This window comes from Magnolia sinica, chromosome 14, assembly GCF_029962835.1.
Source record: "Magnolia sinica isolate HGM2019 chromosome 14, MsV1, whole genome shotgun sequence".
Classification (NCBI taxonomy): Eukaryota; Viridiplantae; Streptophyta; class Magnoliopsida; order Magnoliales; family Magnoliaceae; genus Magnolia; species Magnolia sinica.
In genome coordinates, this window is record NC_080586.1 from 74,412,215 (window position 1) to 74,433,167 (window position 20,953).

Genomic DNA, 20,953 nt, shown 5'->3' on the forward strand with positions numbered 1-20,953 from the left:
AAGTAATTGAGCATTTTAAGGGATGCATGTATGGGAGTCAACCTATGAAAGGGCTAAACATATCATGTGATCTTATATAAGATTCTAAGCCTATTATGGATTCTAACAAGGACTTAAGCATGTTATGTGATCTTATACAAGACTCTAAGCATATTATAGATTCCAACAAGGAGTTAAGCATGTTCTGAATTCTAGCAATTTATCCTAAATTTAACGCACATAAGTTAGGTTACAAGAATTATTGCATGATTTATAAATTAATTAATATGATCATCAAATGTTGAGACTCTTGTAAGACTAAAAATATCACTGGAAAGCTTGAGGGGTAGATATCACCTTAGAATTGAAATCTCTTGATTCTGTTGCAACGTAGACGTAAGAAATTTGAGGATAAAGCTCCAAACCCTAATTCATCAACAAATTCATCATTAATAACTTAGATTTTAATTTAATTAAACTTTCAAAAATGATTTAAGGGTTTACCTATCAATATTCGAACAACCTCAACTTGATTCAACAGAAGGGGCCCGAGCTCGCCCGAAATTCGAAGCTCACACAAAGCCGTGCTCAAATATGGCTCCTAGATGAAAATGGGCTACTACAAATTGTTTGCGAGGACCACAACCCTAGCATGAACAAACCTTAACCTTGAAAATCCCAACATTTGAATAAAAATGAAGGATTTCTTACCATAATAGCTAAAGTTCCTAGAAAGTGGGGGAAGAACACGCATGTTGGGTCAGGGGAGCTCTTACCCAAATAATAGAAGGGTTTTCTGGCTAAAGAAGACGCGAGACGACGTGCACGATTTAAATTTGGTGAAGAATGGCCTGATATGGTGATTTGTACATGATCTCCTCAATTTCTCACACCCACACTCTCACTCTCACTCACACTCACACTTAGAGTTGTACACAAGTCGAACCGAGTCGAGCTTGGCACAACTCGACTTGGCTTGGCCACTAGCTGACCCCAGCTCGAACTCAACTCGACTCGGTCCTCAAGCCTGACTCACCAGCTCAGCTCCATTTGGTCTGTAGATCGAGCCAGTTCAAGCCGAGTTCTAGCTTAGGCGGCATTTTCTCAAACACATAGAGTGCACCTTTAGTTTCTCATAGTATGCATAACAACAACAACAATTTATAAGTATTTTATCAAACACTCAGTAGGCAATATCAAAATCAAGATACAAAGGTAGTTTTATAATGTAATGTTATTTTATTTTATTTTATTTTTGTGGTAGTGATTTGTTTCATATAGATACCTTCCTCGCCACCAGCCAATCTTGTGGAGAATGTATGCACTCGAAACAATAATTCGTTGAGTCATTTCATCTAACACTTGGTGAGCAACATCAATATCAAAATAACTGAGTCACCAAACTGGTTCAATCCATGTTCGAATCGAGTTGAGGTTCGATCTGAGTCGATTTGAGCTCGGACAAGCTCGAACTTGGCTTGAAATTTTTTCAAGCTCTAGAAGTCTGCTCAACTCGGCCTGAACCCAGTTTTGAACCGAGTTGAATCAAGCTTTTTCGAGTTGAGTCTAGCGAGTTAATTACCGAGCTAACTCAATTCGTGTACAACTCTACTTACACTCACACTCTCCTACTCCCTTTCCATCTCTTATCTCTTAAACTTTGGAAATGAAGGAAAGTGAAAAAAAAGATTTTATGGCCCCCATTTTAAAAAATGGTGCTTGCAAGTGTATTGAAATTCAGAGGCTATCGGTTGAATCGAAAGGAACCGATAATCTACCAGTTGGACCAACATATCACTAATTTTCTCTATTTTTGTGCAACACAAGTTGGGGTAATTGACATAACCTAAATTGCCCTAAATTGGCCTAGTTAACGACTCCGGGCCCTAAGGGTTTAACCCATGTATTTTGCTGACCATTCGCTCATATCAAGCATTTTGTTCATTGCCAAGTAAGTATTGACTTTTGCTAATGACGCAGGGATGAACGTGATGAGGATAATTACTCTGAATCCACGGAGCTTCTCTGGACTCCTCACAGAGACTTCTCGAATCCACGAGGAAAAGAAAGCAGAAAATAGAAATAAATTCTGAGAAATTCGAAATTGATTAATTGATGAATAAAAATGAGTTCACAACCCTTTAAATAAGGGTAACAAGCAATAAGAAAGAAATCAGAATCAAACTACAACTCAAACTCCTAGAATCCGCGACTTACTATAAATAGTAAACATACTATTTATAGACGGTCGTAATGTCTACTAGTGCGCAAGGTTTTCGGCCAAAAAATAGTAAGTGTCCTATTTGGCGCAACTCCTAAAGCCCGACGGATGAAGAGTTATAATCAAACTAAAACTTACTATTTATAGTAAAAATGAAATTAAAACAGGAAAACGACCGTCGATCCAGGGTTTTTTTGCAATTCCGGGCTGCCTAACCCAGCATAGCGGGGTTGGTTGGCTAAAGTAGCTCATTCTACCCCAAAATCATATATTTTACGTCAGATAACTCATTCCAGATTGCGAGATACGCCCGATCTAAGGTCCAATAGTCCGGATCACTTCTGTCATCGACCGGGCCTTTTCTGATCCATCTTGGCCATGAAACTGTCTGCGACCCGCTCTACCTCAGTCCCCTCCACTTTAAAAGAACTCGTCCTCGAGTTCTAATCCTGCACTGGTCCGCGACGTTGAAAGTCTATGAGATTGTCATGTCATCTAGAAGATCAACAACATAAGCGTTGTCATTAATCTTTTGGATGATTGGTACCGGTCCAGTCTTCTTATTTTTTCAACTTGTTGTACGTCTCGGTCGAAAATCTCTCTTTGCGCAGATGGACCATAATGCGGTCGCCCACCTCGAACACTTTTTGTCGCCGATGCTTGTCCGCTTGTTCCTTATACTTCTTGTTCGAGGCATGTAGCTTGGTCTGCACTTCTGCATGGATGCCCATGATCTTATCTGCCATATGTTCTGCTGCAATGCTCGTGCCTAGGTGCTTGGGCAGAGGGACCAAGTCAAGTGTGTGGCGAGGCACTCGTCCGTGGATAATCTGGAATGGTGATCTCCCTGTTGAGTGGTTCACCATGTTGTTGAATGCAAACTCTGCTTGAGACAAGGCCAAATCCCACTGCTTCAATTTTTCTCCTGAAATACAGCGAAGGAGGTTTCCCAATGGGCGATTCACAACTTCGGTCTGCCCATTAGTCTGTGGGTGGTAAACACTGCTGAATTGAAGTCGTGTATCGAATCGATTCCATAAAGTCCACCAAAAATGGCTAATAAACTTTGTGTCATGATCGGAAGTAATGGTCTTGGGGACCCTGTGTAGCCGTATGACCTCCCTGAAAAATAAATTTGCCACGTGTGTTACATCGAGGGTCTTCTTGCATGGAATAAAGTGCGCCATCTTGGAGAAACGATCTACCACCACGAACACCGAATCCATGCCGCGTTGTGTTCATAGGAGACCAAGCACGAAGTCCATTGATAAATCCTCCCAAATACCGTTAGGCACAGGTAACGGGGTGTAGAGACACGTATTCTGAAAAGCTCCAAACCCTAATTCATCAACAAATTCATCGTTAATAACTTAGATTTTAATCTAATTAAACTTTCAAAAATGATTTAAGGGTTTACCTATCAATATTCGAACAACCCCAACTTGATTCAACAGAAGGGGCCCGAGCTCGCCCGAAATTCGAAGCTTACACAAAGCTGTGCTCAAATATGGCTCCTAGATGAAAATGGGCCGCTACAAATTGTTTACGGGGACCACAACCCTAGCATGAACAAACCCTAACCTTAAAAATCCCAACATTTGAATAAAAATGAAGGATTTCTTACCCTAATAGCTAAAGTTCCTAGAAATTGGGGGAAGAACACGCATGTCGGGTCAGGGGAGCTCTTACCCAAATAATAGAAGGGTTTTTCGGCCAAAGAAGATGCGAGACAACGTGCACGATTTAAATTTGGTGAAGAATGGCCTGATATGGTGATTTGTACCTGATCTCCTCAATTTCTCACACCCACACTCTCACTCTCACTCACACTCCACTTAGAGTTGTACACGAGTCGAACCGAGTCGAGCTTGGCACCACTCGACTTGGCTCGGCCACTAGCTGACCCCAGCTTGAACTCAGCTTGACTCGGTCCTCAAGCCTGACTCACCAGATCAACTCCATTTGGTCTGTAGATCGAGCCAGTTCAAGCCGAGTTCTAGCCTATGCGGCATTTTCTCAAACACATAGAGTGCACCTTTAGTTTCTCATAGTATGCATAACAACAACAACAATTTATAAATATTTCATCAAACACTCAGTAGGCAATATCAAAATCAAGATACAAAGGTAGTTTTATAATGTAATGTTATTTTATTTTATTTTATTTTTGTGGTAGTGATTTGTTTCATATACATACCTTCCTCGCCACCAGCTAATCTTGCGGAGAATGTATGCACTTGAAACAACAATTCGTTGAGTCATTTCATCTAACACTTGGTGAGCAACATCAATATCAAAATAACTGAGTCACCAAACTGGTTCGATCCAAGTTCGAATCGAGTTGAGGTTCGATCTGAGTCGATTTGAGCTCGGACAAGCTCGAACTTGGCTTGAAATTTTTTCAAGCTCTAGAAGTCAGCTCAACTCGGCCCGAACTCAGTTTTGAACCTAGTCGAATTAAGCTTTTTCGAGTTGAGTCAAGCGAGTTAATTACCGAGCTAACTCAATTCGTGTACAACTCTACTCACACTCACACTCTCCTACTCCCTTTCCATCTCTTATCTCTTAAACTTTGGAAATGAAGGAAAGCGAAAAAAAAGATTTTATGGCCCCCATTTTAAAAAATGGTGCTTGCAAGTGTATTGAAATTCAGAGGCCATCGGTTGAATCGAAAGGAACCGATAATCTACCGGTTGGACCAACATATAACTATTTTTCTCTATTTTTGTGCAACACAAGTTGGGGTAATTGACATAACCTAAATTGCCCTAAATTGGCCTAGTTAACGACTCCGGGCCCTAAGGGTTTAACCCATGTATTTTGTTGACCATTCGCTCATATCAAGCATTTTGTTCATTGCCAAGTAAGTATCGACTTTCGCTAATGACGCAGGGATGAACGTGATGAAGATAACTACTCCGAATCCACGGAGCTTCTCTGGACTCCTCACAGAGACTTCTCGAATCCACGAGGAAAAGAAAGCAGAAAATAGAAATAAATTCTAAGAAATTCGAAATTGATTAATTGATGAATAAAAGCGAGTTCACAACCCTTTAAATAAGGGTAACAAGCAATGAGAAAGAAATCAGAATCAAACTACAACTCAAACTCTTAGAATCTGTGACTGATGAGTTATAATCAAACTAAAACTTACTATTTATAGTAAAAATGAAATTAAAACAGGAAAACGACCGTCGATCCAGGGGTTTTTCGGAATTCCGAGTTGTGCAATCCGGCATAGCGGGGTTGGTTGGCTAAAGTAGCTCATTCTACCCCAAAATCATATATTTTACGTCGATAACTCATTCCAGATTGCGAGATACGCCCGATCTAAGGTCCAATAGTCCGGATCACTTCGTCATCGACCGGGCCTTTTCTCGATCCATCTTGGCCATGAAACTGCTCGCGACCCGCTCTACATGTCCTCCACTTTAAAAGAACTCGTCCTCGAGTTCTAATCCTGCGTCACGTCCGCGACGTTGAAAGTCTATGAGATTGTCATGTCATCTAAGATCAACAACATAAGCGTTGTCATTAATCTTTTGGATGATTGGTACCGGTCCATCTTCTTATTTTTTCAACTTGTTGTACGTCCCTGTCGAAAATCTCTCTTTGCGCGAGATGGACCATAACGCGGTCGCCCACCTCAAACACTTTTTGTCGCCGATGCTTGTCCGCTTGTTCCTTATACTTCTTGTTCGAGGCATGTAGCTTGGTCTGCACTTCTGCATGGATGCCCATGATCTTATCTGCCATATGTTCTGCTGCAATGCTCGTGCCTAGGTGCTTGGGCAGAGGGACCAAGTCAAGTGTGTGGCGAGGCACTCGTCCGTGGATAATCTGGAATGGTGATCTCCCTGTTGAGTGGTTCACCATGTTGTTGAATGCAAACTCTGCTTGAGACAAGGCCAAATCCCACTGCTTCAATTTTTCTCCTGAAATACAGCGAAGGAGGTTTCCCAATGGGCGATTCACAACTTCGGTCTGCCCATTAGTCTGTGGGTGGTAAACACTGCTGAATTGAAGTCGTGTATCGAATCGATTCCATAAAGTCCACCAAAAATGGCTAATAAACTTTGTGTCATGATCGGAAGTAATGGTCTTGGGGACCCTGTGTAGCCGTATGACCTCCCTGAAAAATAAATTTGCCACGTGTGTTACATCGAGGGTCTTCTTGCATGGAATAAAGTGCGCCATCTTGGAGAAACGATCTACCACCACGAACACCGAATCCATGCCGCGTTGTGTTCATAGGAGACCAAGCACGAAGTCCATTGATAAATCCTCCCAAATACCGTTAGGCACAGGTAACGGGGTGTAGAGACACGTATTCTGAGATTGCCCCTTAGAGGTCTGACAAACATGGCAACATTGTACGGCTTTTCCCACAGCGCGTACTAATTGCGGCCAGTAATACCGCTCTTCCACAATAGCTCGCGTCTTGTCTTACCCTAAGTGTCCACCGAGGCCACCTCCATGTAGCTCCTGAATAATCTACTCCCTTAGAGAACTTTGGGGGATGCACAATCGATTTCCTTTGAAGAGAAAATCGTCCTGTATATGAAGGTCACTGGAGTGACCTTCTTGGCACTTCATCCAAGAATCTTTGAAGTCCTCATCCTTGGCATACAGCTCCTTGAGACAATCGAAGCTGACCATCTCGTTGCTCATCGTAATAAGTAGGGATGCACGACGGCTAAGTGCATCAGCCACCTTGTTCTGCTGCCCTGACTTGTGCTTCAGAACGAAAGTGAATTCCTGTAAAAATGCAACCCATCTAGTATGCACACGATTCACATTAGTCTGACTATTAATAAGCTTTAATGCTTGATGGTTAGTGTACAAAACAAACTCTCTTTGAATCAGATAATGCCGCCAATGTTGTAGCGCCTGAACAACTGCGTACAACTTAAGCTCATAAGTCAACCACTTCTTTCGGGCTTCGCTGAGCTTCTCGCTGTAGAAGGCTACCGGCCTGCCTTCCTGTGATAATACTCCTCCAATTCTGACGTACGAAACGTCACACTTAACCTCAAACAATTTGTCGAAATTAGGAAGCACCAAAACCGGTGTTGTAGACAAACGATGCTTGATCTCATGAAAGCTCTTGTCAGCTTTATCGGTCCACTGGAACGGTCCTTTTTTCATGCAATCTGTTATAGGCGCGACTATGGTGCTAAAATCTCGTACAAATCGATGATAGAAAGTCGCCAACTCGTGAAAACTCCTCACCTCATGAATATTTGTCAGGATCGGCCATTCCCTAATAGCTCGCACCTTTTCATCATCTACACGAATGCCTGTGGACGTTACAACAAATCCTAGAAACAATAGGCTGTCAGTTAAAAAACTACACTTCTTCAAGTTGAGGTACAACTTGTTAATTTGTAAGACCTACAGCACCTGCCTGAGATGTTTCCTGTGCTCCGCCTCATCCTGACTATATATCAATATGTCATCAAAATATACTACCACAAATCGGCCAGTGAACGATTTTAGAATTTGATTCATCAAATGCATAAAAGTACTTGGTGCGTTCGAAAAGCCAAAGGGCATGACCAGCCACTCAGACAACCCTTCCTTGGTCTTGAATTCCGTTTTCCACTCATCACCTGGTCAAATACGAATCTGATGGTACCCGCTCCTTAGATCTAGTTTAGAGAACACCTTGGCCCCTTCTAACATATCGAGCATGTCGTTTAACCATGGTATTGGGAACCGATATTTGATGGTAATTTTGTTGATTGCCCGACTGTCAATACACATGCGTCAGCTTTCATCTTTTTTTGGCGTTAATAATGCTGGTACGGCACATGGGCTCATGCTCTCTCTCAAGAGACCCTTACGGATCAATTCCTCCACTTGCCCCTGAAGTATCTCACACTCCTTCGGACTCATCCGATAATGAGGGCGGTTGGGCAGGTTAGCCCCAGGGATGAGGTCTATGTGATGTTGGATGTCCCTCATGGGGGGCAATCCATCAGGTAAATTCTCAGGCCAGACTTCTTTGAATTCGTTTAGTAACAGTCTTAAACTTAGAGGGATGTTTGAGGGTTCCTCTTCCTCGCCCTTCACCACTACAGCGTATACCTCGCCGGTTTCTTTGGATTCCTCCATAAAATTTCGAATGGTCAAGAGGGAACTCCCCTCCATTTTAGAGGCTTCAGGGTGGTTCTCTGGTGCTATAGGGGCAAGGATTATTTTTCGACTATTCTTGACGAATACGTAAACATTATCTCGTCCCCTATGGGTCGCATCACGGTCCGACTGCCAGGGTCGACCGAGTAACATATGACAAGCTTCCATATCGACCACGTCACAAAGTATTTGATCTTTATAATTTTTGCTAATTGAAAACGAGATAGTGCATTGTTCAGTTACCTTGGTCTCATTCACCTTTTTTATCCAGCCGATAGAGTACGGGGAAGGATGTTTCATTGTTGGTAGCCGCAACTTGTCCACCATTACTCTCGAGACGATATTCTCGCTACTACCACTATCTATGATCACATCACAGACCTTTCCGTTGATGGTGCACCGAGTACGAAATATATTGTGTCGTTGTGGATGTAATTCTTTTCGTGAGGCATACAGTAATCGCCTCACAACTAGAAACTCGCCACGATCTTCGACCGTCATTTCATCGCCACCTGCTATTTCTTCAGTGACTTGTTCATGTTCATCAAAGCGATAGTCTTCTTTTACGGCCTCATCTTCAGTGCCCCATTCGTTTATAGTCAAGTGTGATGTGGGATGTTAAAGATAAGTGTTTGATAAGTGGCTTGATTGGCCACAGCAATAATAATTATTCGACCTTGGCATATCATAAGGATTTGGAATCCTACTCAGGCCCGCTATTGTGGGCGCTGCATGCTGAGGCCTGGAAGAGTTGCTACCCATATCACAGTTTACGGTTGTAGGAGGTTGAGGACGTTCTCCTACTGGATCTTTTCCTCGTGTCAGCACTGGATCCTGCGTAGGACCCGTCATGGGGGGTCCAGTTGAAGGATATGGACGAGCAGGAGCTCTTGCAAGTTGTGTTTCTGCCCTACCCGTCAATTGAACTACTTCATCCATAGTCCCGAATGGGTACATCTGAACTCGGTCCTGAATTGTCGGTTGCAACCCACCTATAAATCATGCCACCTTCTATGAGTCAGATTCTGACAGATCGTTTCGTATAACCAACTGCTGAAATTCTTCAGTGTAATCTGTGACGGTTCGATTTTCTTGTCGGTAATTTTGATACTGCTGGAATAATATCTGCTCATAATCACTAGGGAGAAATCGAGATCGAAGAAGACGTCTCATCCGTGACCATGATGAGATGGGCGCCTTGTTTTGGCCGGCTCGTGAGAGATGTAATTGTTCCCACCATGCAGAAGCACCGGATTTTAATATAAACGCTACTAATTTTATCCTTTTATGATCTGACACGTCCATGTAATCAAAATATCTCTCTACTTCGGCTAGCCAATTGAGAAAATCTTCTATACGTAATAAACCGTTAAAACTAGGAAGTTCAGCCTTACCTCGATAGTCTCTTTTAGCACGATCTAGATGATCACCTCTATGGATTGGTCGTCGAACAAAACCCTCATTAAGGTCCTCGTCGCTAGAACTTGAATCATCTGGTGTAGCCCTACGGTTTGCCACTGGTAGTGCTCTACGAAAATCGGGGTTGCGTCGTACAGCAACCATGGGTGGTGGAGCCACCATGGGTGGGGGAGCAACCAAAGGTGGTGGAGCACCGCTTAGGGCTTGGGGCGAGAGTAGCGCATCCACAAGACGGTCGAGAGTTGCCTGCAGCCCTTGCATGATCAAGTGACTCTCCCGGTGGAAAGCTTCCATTCTTTTCGAAAGATAACGAATCCCTGAATCACCGTCCACAGGATTTTGATTCTTACCTTCATTGTTTGCCATCGGCCCGAGGGGAAACCTCGCTTTGATACCAATTGACGCAGGGATGAACGTGATGAGGATAACTACTCCGAATCCACGGAGCTTCTCTGGACTCCTCACAGAGACTTCTCGAATCTCCACAAGGAAAAGAAAGCAAAAAATAGAAATAAATTCTAAGAAATTCGAAATTGATTAATTGATGAATAAAAACGAGTTCACAACCCTTTAAATAAGGGTAACAAGCAATGAGAAAGAAATCAGAATCAAACTACAACTCAAACTCCTAGAATCCGCGACTTACTATAAATAGTAAACTTACTATTTATAGACAGTCATGATGTCTACTACTGCGCAAGGTTTTCGGCCAAAAATAGTAAGTGTCCTATTTGGCTTCACCAAACCATTCTCCTAATTATTCTAAGCTCTTTTCATGTTGGGCGCAACTCCTAAAGCCTGACGAATGAAGAGTTATAATCAAACTAAAACTTACTATTTATAGTAAAAACGAAATTAAAACAGGAAAACGACCGTCGATCCAGGGGTTTTTCGCAATTCCGGGTTGCATAACCTGGCATAGCGGGGTTGGTTGGCTAAAGTAGCTCGTTCTATCCCAAAATCATATATTTTACGTCAGATAACTCATTCCGGATTGCGAGATACGCCCGATTTAAGGTTCGATGGTCTGGATCACTTTTGTCGTCGACCGGGCCTTTTCTGATCCATCTTGGCCATGTAACTATCCGCGACCCGCTCTACATCATCTAATCACATGCCAGTGCCTAATGGACTGGGAATTCGATGGCCTCAGTCCCACATGTATCATGGTGCAGTTTGTTCTGTCAGGGCACAGGGTTCAGTTGGGTCATGGGCTCCTAGGTTTACGTTTTAGCTTGTGATCCCTGGCTTTTTGAGTTTACATGCGTGCAAGCACGTGTGGTTGCCTATTTTAATTAAAAAAATTTGGTAAAACTCAAGGACAGGTAAAAATTTGTAACTTTCCGCCACAAGTTGACCTATCATCAACTGGTCAGTTCGACAGGTTGAAACAACCTAAAAGTGTCCACAGACCTAAGTTAGGAATTCCACGATTTTCAACTTGTCGACCTGATCTGTCGACCTATCGAACTGGATTTCAAACCTGTCGACATGATCTGTTGAAACTGGCAGAAACCCGACAGTAAGTAATCTAAAATTCTGGGGAAATTTCGACCTATCGACTTGTCGAACTAGATTTTGACCTATCGATATATAAGATATGTCAAGCTGTCGGAATTGGCAAAAAGCAGACAATGAACAATCCGAAACTTTTAGCAAAATTTTGACCCGTCGACAAAATCTGTTGACCGGTCAAACTACACTGAGTGTGTTGGATCTTTCTTGACTTCCTTTCTTTGGTCCATCTTAGCCATGAATGAATCCACAATCCGTTCTACATCATGAATCCTGCTGGTAAGTTTGGTGGTAATCAACATGAAATATTACAGAGTCAAGCTGACTTGGCTCAGATTCGAGTCCATTCATTGAGTTTTTGAACCATGATTTATCGCAATATATTGAAAATAGATATGATAAATATCATAATGTTTTTATAATTTGAATTCCGTTATATTATTTGGAAAATGATACAATAATAATACATTCAGATATTATGCCTATGTATCATTGAAGTTCATGTCATGATAGAAACGAATACAAACCATACTTTTTTCTCATAAATAGCTGTTTTGTGATACAATTGTTTTCTTACATCGTCCAGTGGATATTGGTACTCATCTATAGATAGAGCATAACTTGTCTTGAAGGCATATTTTCTTCCCAACTTCCTACTTGTGTAGGACATTTATATATACCATGCTAACTGTGGGACAAAACCAAGCCAGTCCCATCATCAGGTGGGCCACACCATTAGAATAAACGGAAACGAGGGCCCAGACTCAAAATTCAGATGTGGCCCACTTGGTGTGTGGATTATAATTGATTTTTGTATATAAGAGATCTTTATTTCGAGGCCCATTATTAGAATGGTGCTGATGTTCTATGTAAGTGGCATTTTGGCAGCAAAAACATGCCTGCATGATAACTTATGGTGCCACTTGCTGCAGGTGATCAATTATTATATAGATTTTGATAATTTTCCCTTGCAGTACGGGATTTAGACGTCCAGCGATCTCCTCAACTTATCTCCCTCTCCACCTAAATAAACGCCTTTATCTTGGCTTCCTTCCTTTGGTTCTTCATAAGACAAGGAAGCCTCTTGAGACTTGATCTGGTCCACGTGATCTCCTTCTTTGCCCCACAACAGCAAGTAGAGTCCAATGATGACAATAACACCTCCGATTATGCTAAACAGATTCAATAAAATCTCTTAGGATAGGTGAGACAACAACTAATGGGCCGTTTAGTTGCAGCAAAAGTCATGCCCCTAACTGTTTGTTCAAAAACATGCAAGTCTCTTGTTCCTTGTTTATTTACAACTATGGCGGCAATACGTCAATTGGCCTAAGCCATTTGTTGAGGTGGGTTTTGGTTATAAAGCTAAACGGCAGATCGGGCTCATGCTAGACTGACACCTTTAAGAAAATGTTTCAGGCTTGGGGTTGAACCCTACTCAATCTCACCCGACCCAGCCATATATGGGTTAGATGATTAGTTGACCTGAAACCCAAAACAAAATAAGAAAAAAAGTGTGGATGAATCTTTTTTGTACATATCCACTGTGGATAGCCTTAGTGTGGTTTTCCATTGTTAAACTTGAGTTGGGGCGTCATAGATTGCGTTGGATTAGTTGACCTATAAAGATTATTTAAAGCTAATTAAACTTTTGCTGCCACCAAACAAGCCGCAAGAATATAATACTTCCGTACAATTGCATTACAAAATGTAGAGAAGATGGTAAATTTATATTAAAGAAAGGTAGTATAGGTAGTGTGTCCCAATAATAATAATGGTGTTTCACCATAATTGTAAATGAGAGAGGCCCATCTTTCTGTTATCCACACCTCTCATCTGGTGGGCATCACCATGAATGGGTGATGTTAGAAAAATACCCTTTCGAACAATCTTATCCATCCAATGATTGGCCTGGAAATAAATGGGTACTTAAAAATAGAATATAGTGAATGGTCCATATACAAAGAGAAATGGTCTGCCAATTAGATGGTTGGGATGTCTGATGGAGGAGATTTTTTGGTTAATGACCATCCATGGTGGGCATCCAGAATGGGAATATCTGGATCATTGAAACGTGGGCCCAAATTATTTGATAGTAAAACCGCTAGAAGAGCTTACCTTCCCATGTGCAGTTTTTCACCAAGAGCAAAGTATGCTAGTAATGCAATGAGTAGGGCTGCAAGAGGGTTGAAAGTGGTTATAAACACGGGTCCTTTTTCTTTAGTGCACCATAGTTGTATGTAGAATATTAAACCAGAGACTACCACTCCCTGCAAACACATTAACCTTGAAATTCAAAATTCACTTTGAATTAATCATCAATGTTTGAAGATTGTAGATTTTCTAAAATTACTCTTATCGAATCAGGAATTCAGCTGAGTCAATTCGACTTGCCACGTTCTAGGATTTTTTTTTTTTGTCACACACACCCCTACACCATACACCCACACACCCACACCACATGGGTACTCAATCCCATGATCTCAATGTTGAAACAGTTTATCTATACCACTGAGCCATGGAGCTAGACCATCGATATGTTCCAAGTCAGATGTCCGGTGAACGTAGTTTTTGTCATGGTTACAAAACTTGCTGAATCAACTTGAAACTTGGCAGCGTCAAGTCCACTCACCTAGATTTCAAACTCAGTCGCTTGGAAACTCGTTAATGGGCCTGACTCGGCCTAGACTCGAAGAGACTCGTTGAGTCAGTATATGCCCGCTGTTCTAAATTTAACTATTTTAAATATCCATCATCATTTCTAATATATTTTTAATTTACAATAATTAAATATTAAGTTGGGTTGGGTCAACTCTTCAAGCTAACTTAATCCAGTGGAACATTGAGTCGAGTCAAGTTTTTAAGTTTCTGAATTGGGTTTCTAGTCATTCATTGACTTGGGTTATTTATTTATTTATTTACTTTTTATGCATGCACTCATACCCCCACGCACCCTTATGTACTCACACGATAGTGTGATTTCACTACAATGGGTACTAGAACTTATGACCTCGTGTTGAAACTCTTGTAAGTGTACTACCATAGCATGTGTAAGGACCCATTCATTATCTTGGTTAACTCGAAGCGGATCATGGTTAGTTGCACAGTCATTTTTTTAAAAAAAAATCATAAAAAGGATGTGACAGAGCGAGATCTAAATGCAAGACCTTTTTTTAAAAATAAAATAAAATAATAATAAATAAATAAAGAAATTAAGAAAGGCTCTAAAACGGTGACTCTCTCTGGAAAAGTAAAGTAAGGCTCTCAACTAGTAGACCATGCCCCATGAGTTATCTTTTCTGACATTTTATATTATTTATAAAAAGAATAGCAATATTTAATGTTACAAATATATCTAATTAAAGTTTTAAGTTTCAAATAGAGTCAAATAAAGATTTGGTCGAGTCTTCTGGTCAACTCAACTCAATGGACCTTTCAGTGAGTCTGAGTTTCGAATTTTTGAACAATATAGGGAGATATACTCATTTGGTGGGCATCTCTTGTACAAAAAAGATATTGATAGTAAAGTTCCTTGCCTTGCCAAGATCAAGCTCAACATACCCAATCTCAAGCAGGCATGCTGATTAGGACCGTTGCTTTGGTGGGTCACCGCATGGATGGGACCCATCTATATATATGGTGGCTCACAGAATCAATGGTATTGATCATTATGGTAAGCAAGCACCTCATGTACACTATGTACAGATGTTCTGATGCGGGCGTCATGATACATTCACGAAATGCATCATTCTGGCAGTCCTCTAGAAACCTAACGAATTGGCACAGATCAATGCAGTTGTGTGGCCCACAGATTAGTGGATTGGGGCCTGTAGTTTTTGCGTATGACATCTACTCTGCAAGCAGGAGTCCCTTGTAAAGTAGACTCACGTGTACCCATGTTGGTGCACCTTTCTCTATTTTTGTTTCCTAACATTTAGGGTCATTAGGATACCACCAAATAAGTTACTTTTTGTACTTACAGTAGTGGATAAGTGACTTATTTCAGATAAGTAAGTTTGGTTTATGAATACTTATAAGTAACTTTTTTACTTAAAAGTACTTGAGCACTTAGTTAAATTTTTAGCTTTTCTACTTTTCGTAAGTTGCTGAAGAGAGGCACAGGAGAGATGAAAGAGAGGATAAACTGTTGATAATTAGAATATTGTTTGTCAAACATATTTATCTTGTTAATAAGTAGAAACTAAGTTAAGCTAATCGTGGAATTAAGTAGCTTATTTTAAGCAACTTACGATCCAAACGCCCGCATTTAGATACAATCAAATAAGTTACTTTTCTTACTTATAGCAGCAGACAAGTAGCTTATTCCAGATAAGTAAGTTTGGTTTATGATTAGTTATAAGTAACTTTTTTTACTTAAAATTACTGAATCACTTCAGCAAATTTGTTTTACTTTTCTACTTTTCATAAATTGATTAAGAGAGGAGAGACGAATGAGAGGAGAAGCTGATAAGTATGTTAATTACCAAACATACCTATCTAAATAAGTAGAAACTAATTAAGATAAGCTACTGTTTTTTTTTTTTTTCCCGAAATACGTGTGGCCCACCTATCTAAATAAGTAGAAACTAATTAAGATAAGCTACTTGAGGCATAAGTGGCTTAGCTTAACTAACTTACAGTCCAAACGCCTCCTTACACAATATAGGATATTCCAGAGGTCGATGTTGAATCCAACAGTCCACGCCTTGGGTTCGTGTGTCAGGCATGCTGTGAAAACAGCTGATTGGGCCCCACCAACAAGGGTCATCCACGTAGTTAGTGAAAGCTGGGCCGGGTATTTCTTCAATGTGACTGCCTGCACTACCCATGGACAGCATACATCACATTTTCTGTCATTGTAAATGCTTGTTAAAGTTCAGTAGTCTCTTAATCAGTTGAAATAAAATGCACCCAATAATCGTACATCTGGACCATCCAAATGGTGAGACCATTGTTGATAAGAAATGAGCCACGTACTTAAGTGAGAGAGAGAGAGAGAGAGAGAGTACCTGCATGAGAAACCATAAGGAGGCTGAGATGCAGTATCCGATTATAAGAATGGGCCCCTTTATCCAATTTTCCTTGATGGTAGTACTTCCTTGGACGTGAACAAGCGCATGCCCTAAATTCCTCAAAACAGGTCCTCTATAGAGTGTCATGATCATCACACCCACCAGTGAAACCAGGGTCCCAACAATCTTTGCCATCCCACGTGTGCTCCTATCCAGACCCTCCAATCTAAAATCGATTTGCATATTAAAATTCATCAAAACTAATTTGAGCTTGTTGACGCCAATGTATTAAAATAAATTTAAGATGGGATAGGTCACCCTTTAAGGAAAAGATTTAAATGATCAAAGATTTGAAGTAGTCTAATCTAATATTTCTTTTTCTTTCTTCCTTTCGGTTTCGCCTGTATTCGGTGAGCTCTGTTGAATAAACAGCTCAGATCTTGGAGACATGACCTACATGAACCATCATTCAACTGTCAATTCTATTTTACAATGTGCCCACTTAATAGTTAGACTGGGCCATTCATCATCATCCCAAGCCTGGCTTACAGGGTGGGACTGGGCCATTGCCACCTGAAATCATATACATGAAGATCTCACCTAAGGTGGGAACTACCAAGGTGTGCATTCAGCTCACCTAACATGGTTTCCCCATGGTGAAAATCGATCGGTTACCAAAATTATGCTGATCTAATCACCAAGCGTTGTAAAAATAAAAAGAGAGAGAGAAAAAAAAAACACGAATGAAAATATTTATTATTATTATTATTATTATTGCGTGTTTTCATTGATAATAATATGGAATTTATACAATAAGAATGACCTCATAAAGATAATTGACAATTAATTACGAGCTAATCTTTCTCTAATCAAATTTGAAAATTAAAAAAAAAGGAAAAAAAATAAAATACAAGAAAAATGAAATCTATCTTAATATAAATAAGGAGAAATATCATCTTTCCAATTTTCCTAATAAAGTGAGAAATTAAGGGAATTTTAAAATATTTGGTTGGTTGTTCATTGTTTATATGGAGTGGCCCAGATCATTAGATTGATGTGACTTTTAGCTAGAGCAGTACATGAACCGAGCTAGCTGGGTTAGCTCGCTTGACTCGACTCGGAAAAGCTCAATTCGAAATTGAGTTTGAGCTGAGTCGAGCTGATTTTTTGAGCTTGAAAAAATTTCGAGCCGAGTTCAAACTTGCTTGAGCTCTACTTGATTCTGATTGAACCCCAACTTGAATCGAACTAGTTCAGTGACTCAGTTATTTTTCTATTGATGTTGCTTACCAAGCTTGGTGGCGAGGAAGGTATAGATATGAAATAAATACCCATGTATCTTGATTTTTTATGTTTCCTATTGGGTGTTTGATGAAATACCTTGTAATTGTTGCTGTTGTTTTACATATGGTGAGAAATTGAAGGTACACTCTATATGTTTGAGAAAATGCCGCTGAGGCTCGATCTTGGCTTGAACTGGGTTCAAACTTGCCCGACCTGCTGACTGAATTGGGCGAGCTGGCTAGTCAGGCTCGAGGACCGAGCCAAGCTGAGTTCGAGCTGGGGTCAGCTAGTAGCTGAGCCTAGTCGAGTTGTGCCAAGCTCGACTTGGTTCAACTCGCGTAGGCATCAAAATTTCAGGGGCCACCCCTGTTAAATGGATTGTATGTCCTATGTACACCATGTTATGCTCCACACGCAGCTAGCTGTACATTCTTACTTCTAATTACTTATTGGTAAGAAGTTCCTTTACACATATTTACGTATGTGTCCGCTCACACATGTATAGCGCTTGAGTGGTACCACTACCATTGTAAACTTCCAGTGGTGCAGGGCAGATATGGGGCCCATGAATCTCATGGAGGCCATCCAACCTGTGCATCAGATACATCACATCATATTACACTCACGTGCCAGAATAGGCCTAATCCAACACTCACCTGGTGGGCCACAACACAGGGTACAATATGAGAGGGGACTACACCCTTGATCTATACAAGAGTTTGAAACAGCATGATTCTCATCCAGACCATTCATCCAAACCAGATGAAGGTTTGGTATGGCCTGAATTTCACATGTCCAATAGACCGAGTCCAAACAAATCAAGGGTAGACGTTTCCTCCCAACTCGGTCCTTGTGGTATAGCACACCTGATTTTCACAAATCAGCCTAATGATAGGGTTAAATTCCATTGATGGATGTGATCGACGGCTTGGGTTTTATGCATGGGTCATGTGGGCCCCACATCTACCTGGTATCACTGTAGTTCCTGAACCACTGGACACGTGCAAAACTTGTGACTTTAATTTCAAAGTAAAATTATTGAAAAGAAAGTAAAAGATGAAGGGATACTGGTTGATTATAATAAACGTATGTAATTAATAGACTAAAATGGAATGGTGGACCCAATTAATTGAAATAAGGTTAGGATGATGATGATGAAAGTAAAATATGAAATGAGTGGTTAAGATGAAGGTGGTCCATACCTGAGAAGAACTGCCAATAAAAAAGTCAATGAAGGGACGATGTTGGCTATGGATGCCGCGAATGTGGGAGAAGTGTATCTTAAGCTCGCAGAGTACATGTTTGGTGCTAAGCTGATCCTGTAATAAAAAATTCCCAACTAATGTGTTATTCCTGTTTCCTTCCAATGCAAATCATATGGCGTAATTGCATGTAGTGTTTGTTTCCAATGTCATTTATCCACTGGGCCCTGCCATATATGTACTGTGGACCAAAAATGGCTTTGATAGGTCTTGATATATATATATATATATATATATATATATATATATATATATATATATATATATATATATATATATATATAGGCCAATGGCCCACATCTGTTATCCACGTGTGACATGTGACGCCAACCTGATTTTGAGGCCGTGTATGCATCAGATGATCGGCTCCGATTTTACACACATGCTTGTTTTATTTGGATATTAATGACAACCGTCTGATAAGCATCTCACAGCTATTTAGTTGTCAATTAAGCATAGCATTCATGTACATTGGCATATGGGATCTGTACTCTTGCTCGGTTGGTAGGCTCTCGGGAATCTCAACACCCGGTCTAGGGTTCGAGTATCCATTGGTGGTGAAATCCCACTATGGCGTGAGTCTGTGGGGGTGTGTGTGCGTGTGTAAAAAGAAAAAAAAAAATGTACATTGGAATATGGGTACTCACCCAAGAAGAGAGAGTAGAGATATCTCCAGAAACAATGAGAGTGTGAGCTTTGGCCTTATTTTTCTGCAATGAAAACATGTAAAACCAGCAGTTAACATGTTGTAGCTGGAAAAAACTTCTGCCTCTTTACTGAGGTCTTGTTATGATTCCCTAGTGGGGGTGGCTAACAGTGAAGTGTGAACTAGCGGGTGTACTAACAAGCTAACAAAAAAAAAAAAAAAACCTTCTCCCTCTTTGGTTAGGTATACTTCATTTTCAACCGTCCAATTTGAATCCAACCATTGGATTCCTAGGATTGTTTAGCAAGAGTGTTTTTCACAGTATTAGGCATATATCATTAGATGAATGCTTTTCCTAGGGTTAGCATTGATTTTCTGGGGTCCTCTATCGGAGATGAGGCCCATCAGATTGAGGGTCTGATCACCGAAATATGGTACTCACACATACTCAGTCCTTCCTACCACCCTATACTTATCCACGCGTGCAGTATCTGGGCCATTCAATAGATGTGGGCCACTGTGAAGATGCCACGTACGCCCCAATCATCGGCTGGGCGATATGCATGCAAGAAGGATGGATGGTAGGAAAAAAGATGATCAATGATCGGTATTCGTTGTACCCATGCCACCTACTTGTTGAGTGCATCTTGTTGACTTTTGGGCAGCTCATATTCATGGCGGACACCCATCTGATGAGTGGCTCGGATTGCACGCACAAACTATGTTGGCACTTTGCTGAGAGAGAGAGAGAGAGAGAGAGAGAGAGAGAGAGAGAGAGAGAGAGAGAGAGAGAGAGAGAGAGAGAGACTCACTTCTCAAGGAAATAGGCAAAGGGAAATACGAACACACCAGCTACAAGCTGTCTGTAGGTCACATAGACGTGAGGATTCATTCCATGTTTGAAAGAAGCTTCTGAGAATAAGTTAAGGAATGTGTAGCCAACTTCAGCCAAAACCATGAGAAGGTGTGGCTTGAATTTCTTGAAAATGGGCCCTATTCCACCCCTACAACCCATTGTATGTGTTGTATGGCCTCAGAATGCATGAATATAACACAAGCAACATAAACTGCTTATTTATATACACCTCAAGATGATTTGGATCTGATTCCTCCCTCCAACTTGCAAGTATCCTGTTCTCCCCACCAGTAGGATGTCCGTGAGATGCCCGTGACAAATCCATTCCATTCATCAGTTTTGCAAGACAACATTAGGACAGGAGTCTAAAAAGTTTCATGTGGACCACACCACACAAAACAGCAGGGATTGAACGCTCACCATTGGAAACTTTGTGCGCCCACAGAAGTTTTGTATGAGGATGATATTTGTGAATACAGTTTATCTGAGTGGTAATAACCCTATTAACAGTTTCGATAGCATATAAACATCATGCTCGGCTCCAGGAAGGTTTCAACGCTGGACAATTGGCACGTTTTGAATGGAGCATATGTCTAAAATTCCGCTGATAAGGAAATCCAA

General features: G+C 40.9%; 1 protein-coding gene across 5 annotated transcripts in view; it reads right to left on the reverse strand.

Annotated features, from left to right (window-relative positions):
* Positions 1 to 20,537, reverse strand: part of LOC131226209 (WAT1-related protein At1g21890-like) — a 36,635-nt gene extending 16,098 nt beyond the window's left edge. For 2 of the 5 annotated variants that reach the window (XM_058221977.1, XM_058221978.1), the window contains exons 1-6: positions 20,289 to 20,536; positions 19,478 to 19,540; positions 18,771 to 18,887; positions 16,282 to 16,510; positions 15,930 to 16,088; positions 13,391 to 13,542 (exon numbers count right to left, since the gene is read on the reverse strand). In XM_058221977.1, the coding sequence (XP_058077960.1) occupies positions 13,391 to 13,542; positions 15,930 to 16,088; positions 16,282 to 16,510; positions 18,771 to 18,887; positions 19,478 to 19,540; positions 20,289 to 20,491 (923 nt within the window). In that variant the 5' untranslated portion in view covers positions 20,492 to 20,536. Of the gene's footprint in view, positions 1 to 11,668; positions 12,445 to 13,390; positions 13,543 to 15,929; positions 16,089 to 16,281; positions 16,511 to 18,770; positions 18,888 to 19,477; positions 19,541 to 20,288 lie in introns of those variants that run through there. The other 3 variants (XM_058221975.1, XM_058221979.1, XM_058221976.1) reach the window with 3 other exon arrangements.
* Between the last annotated feature and the right edge of the window lie 416 nt (positions 20,538 to 20,953).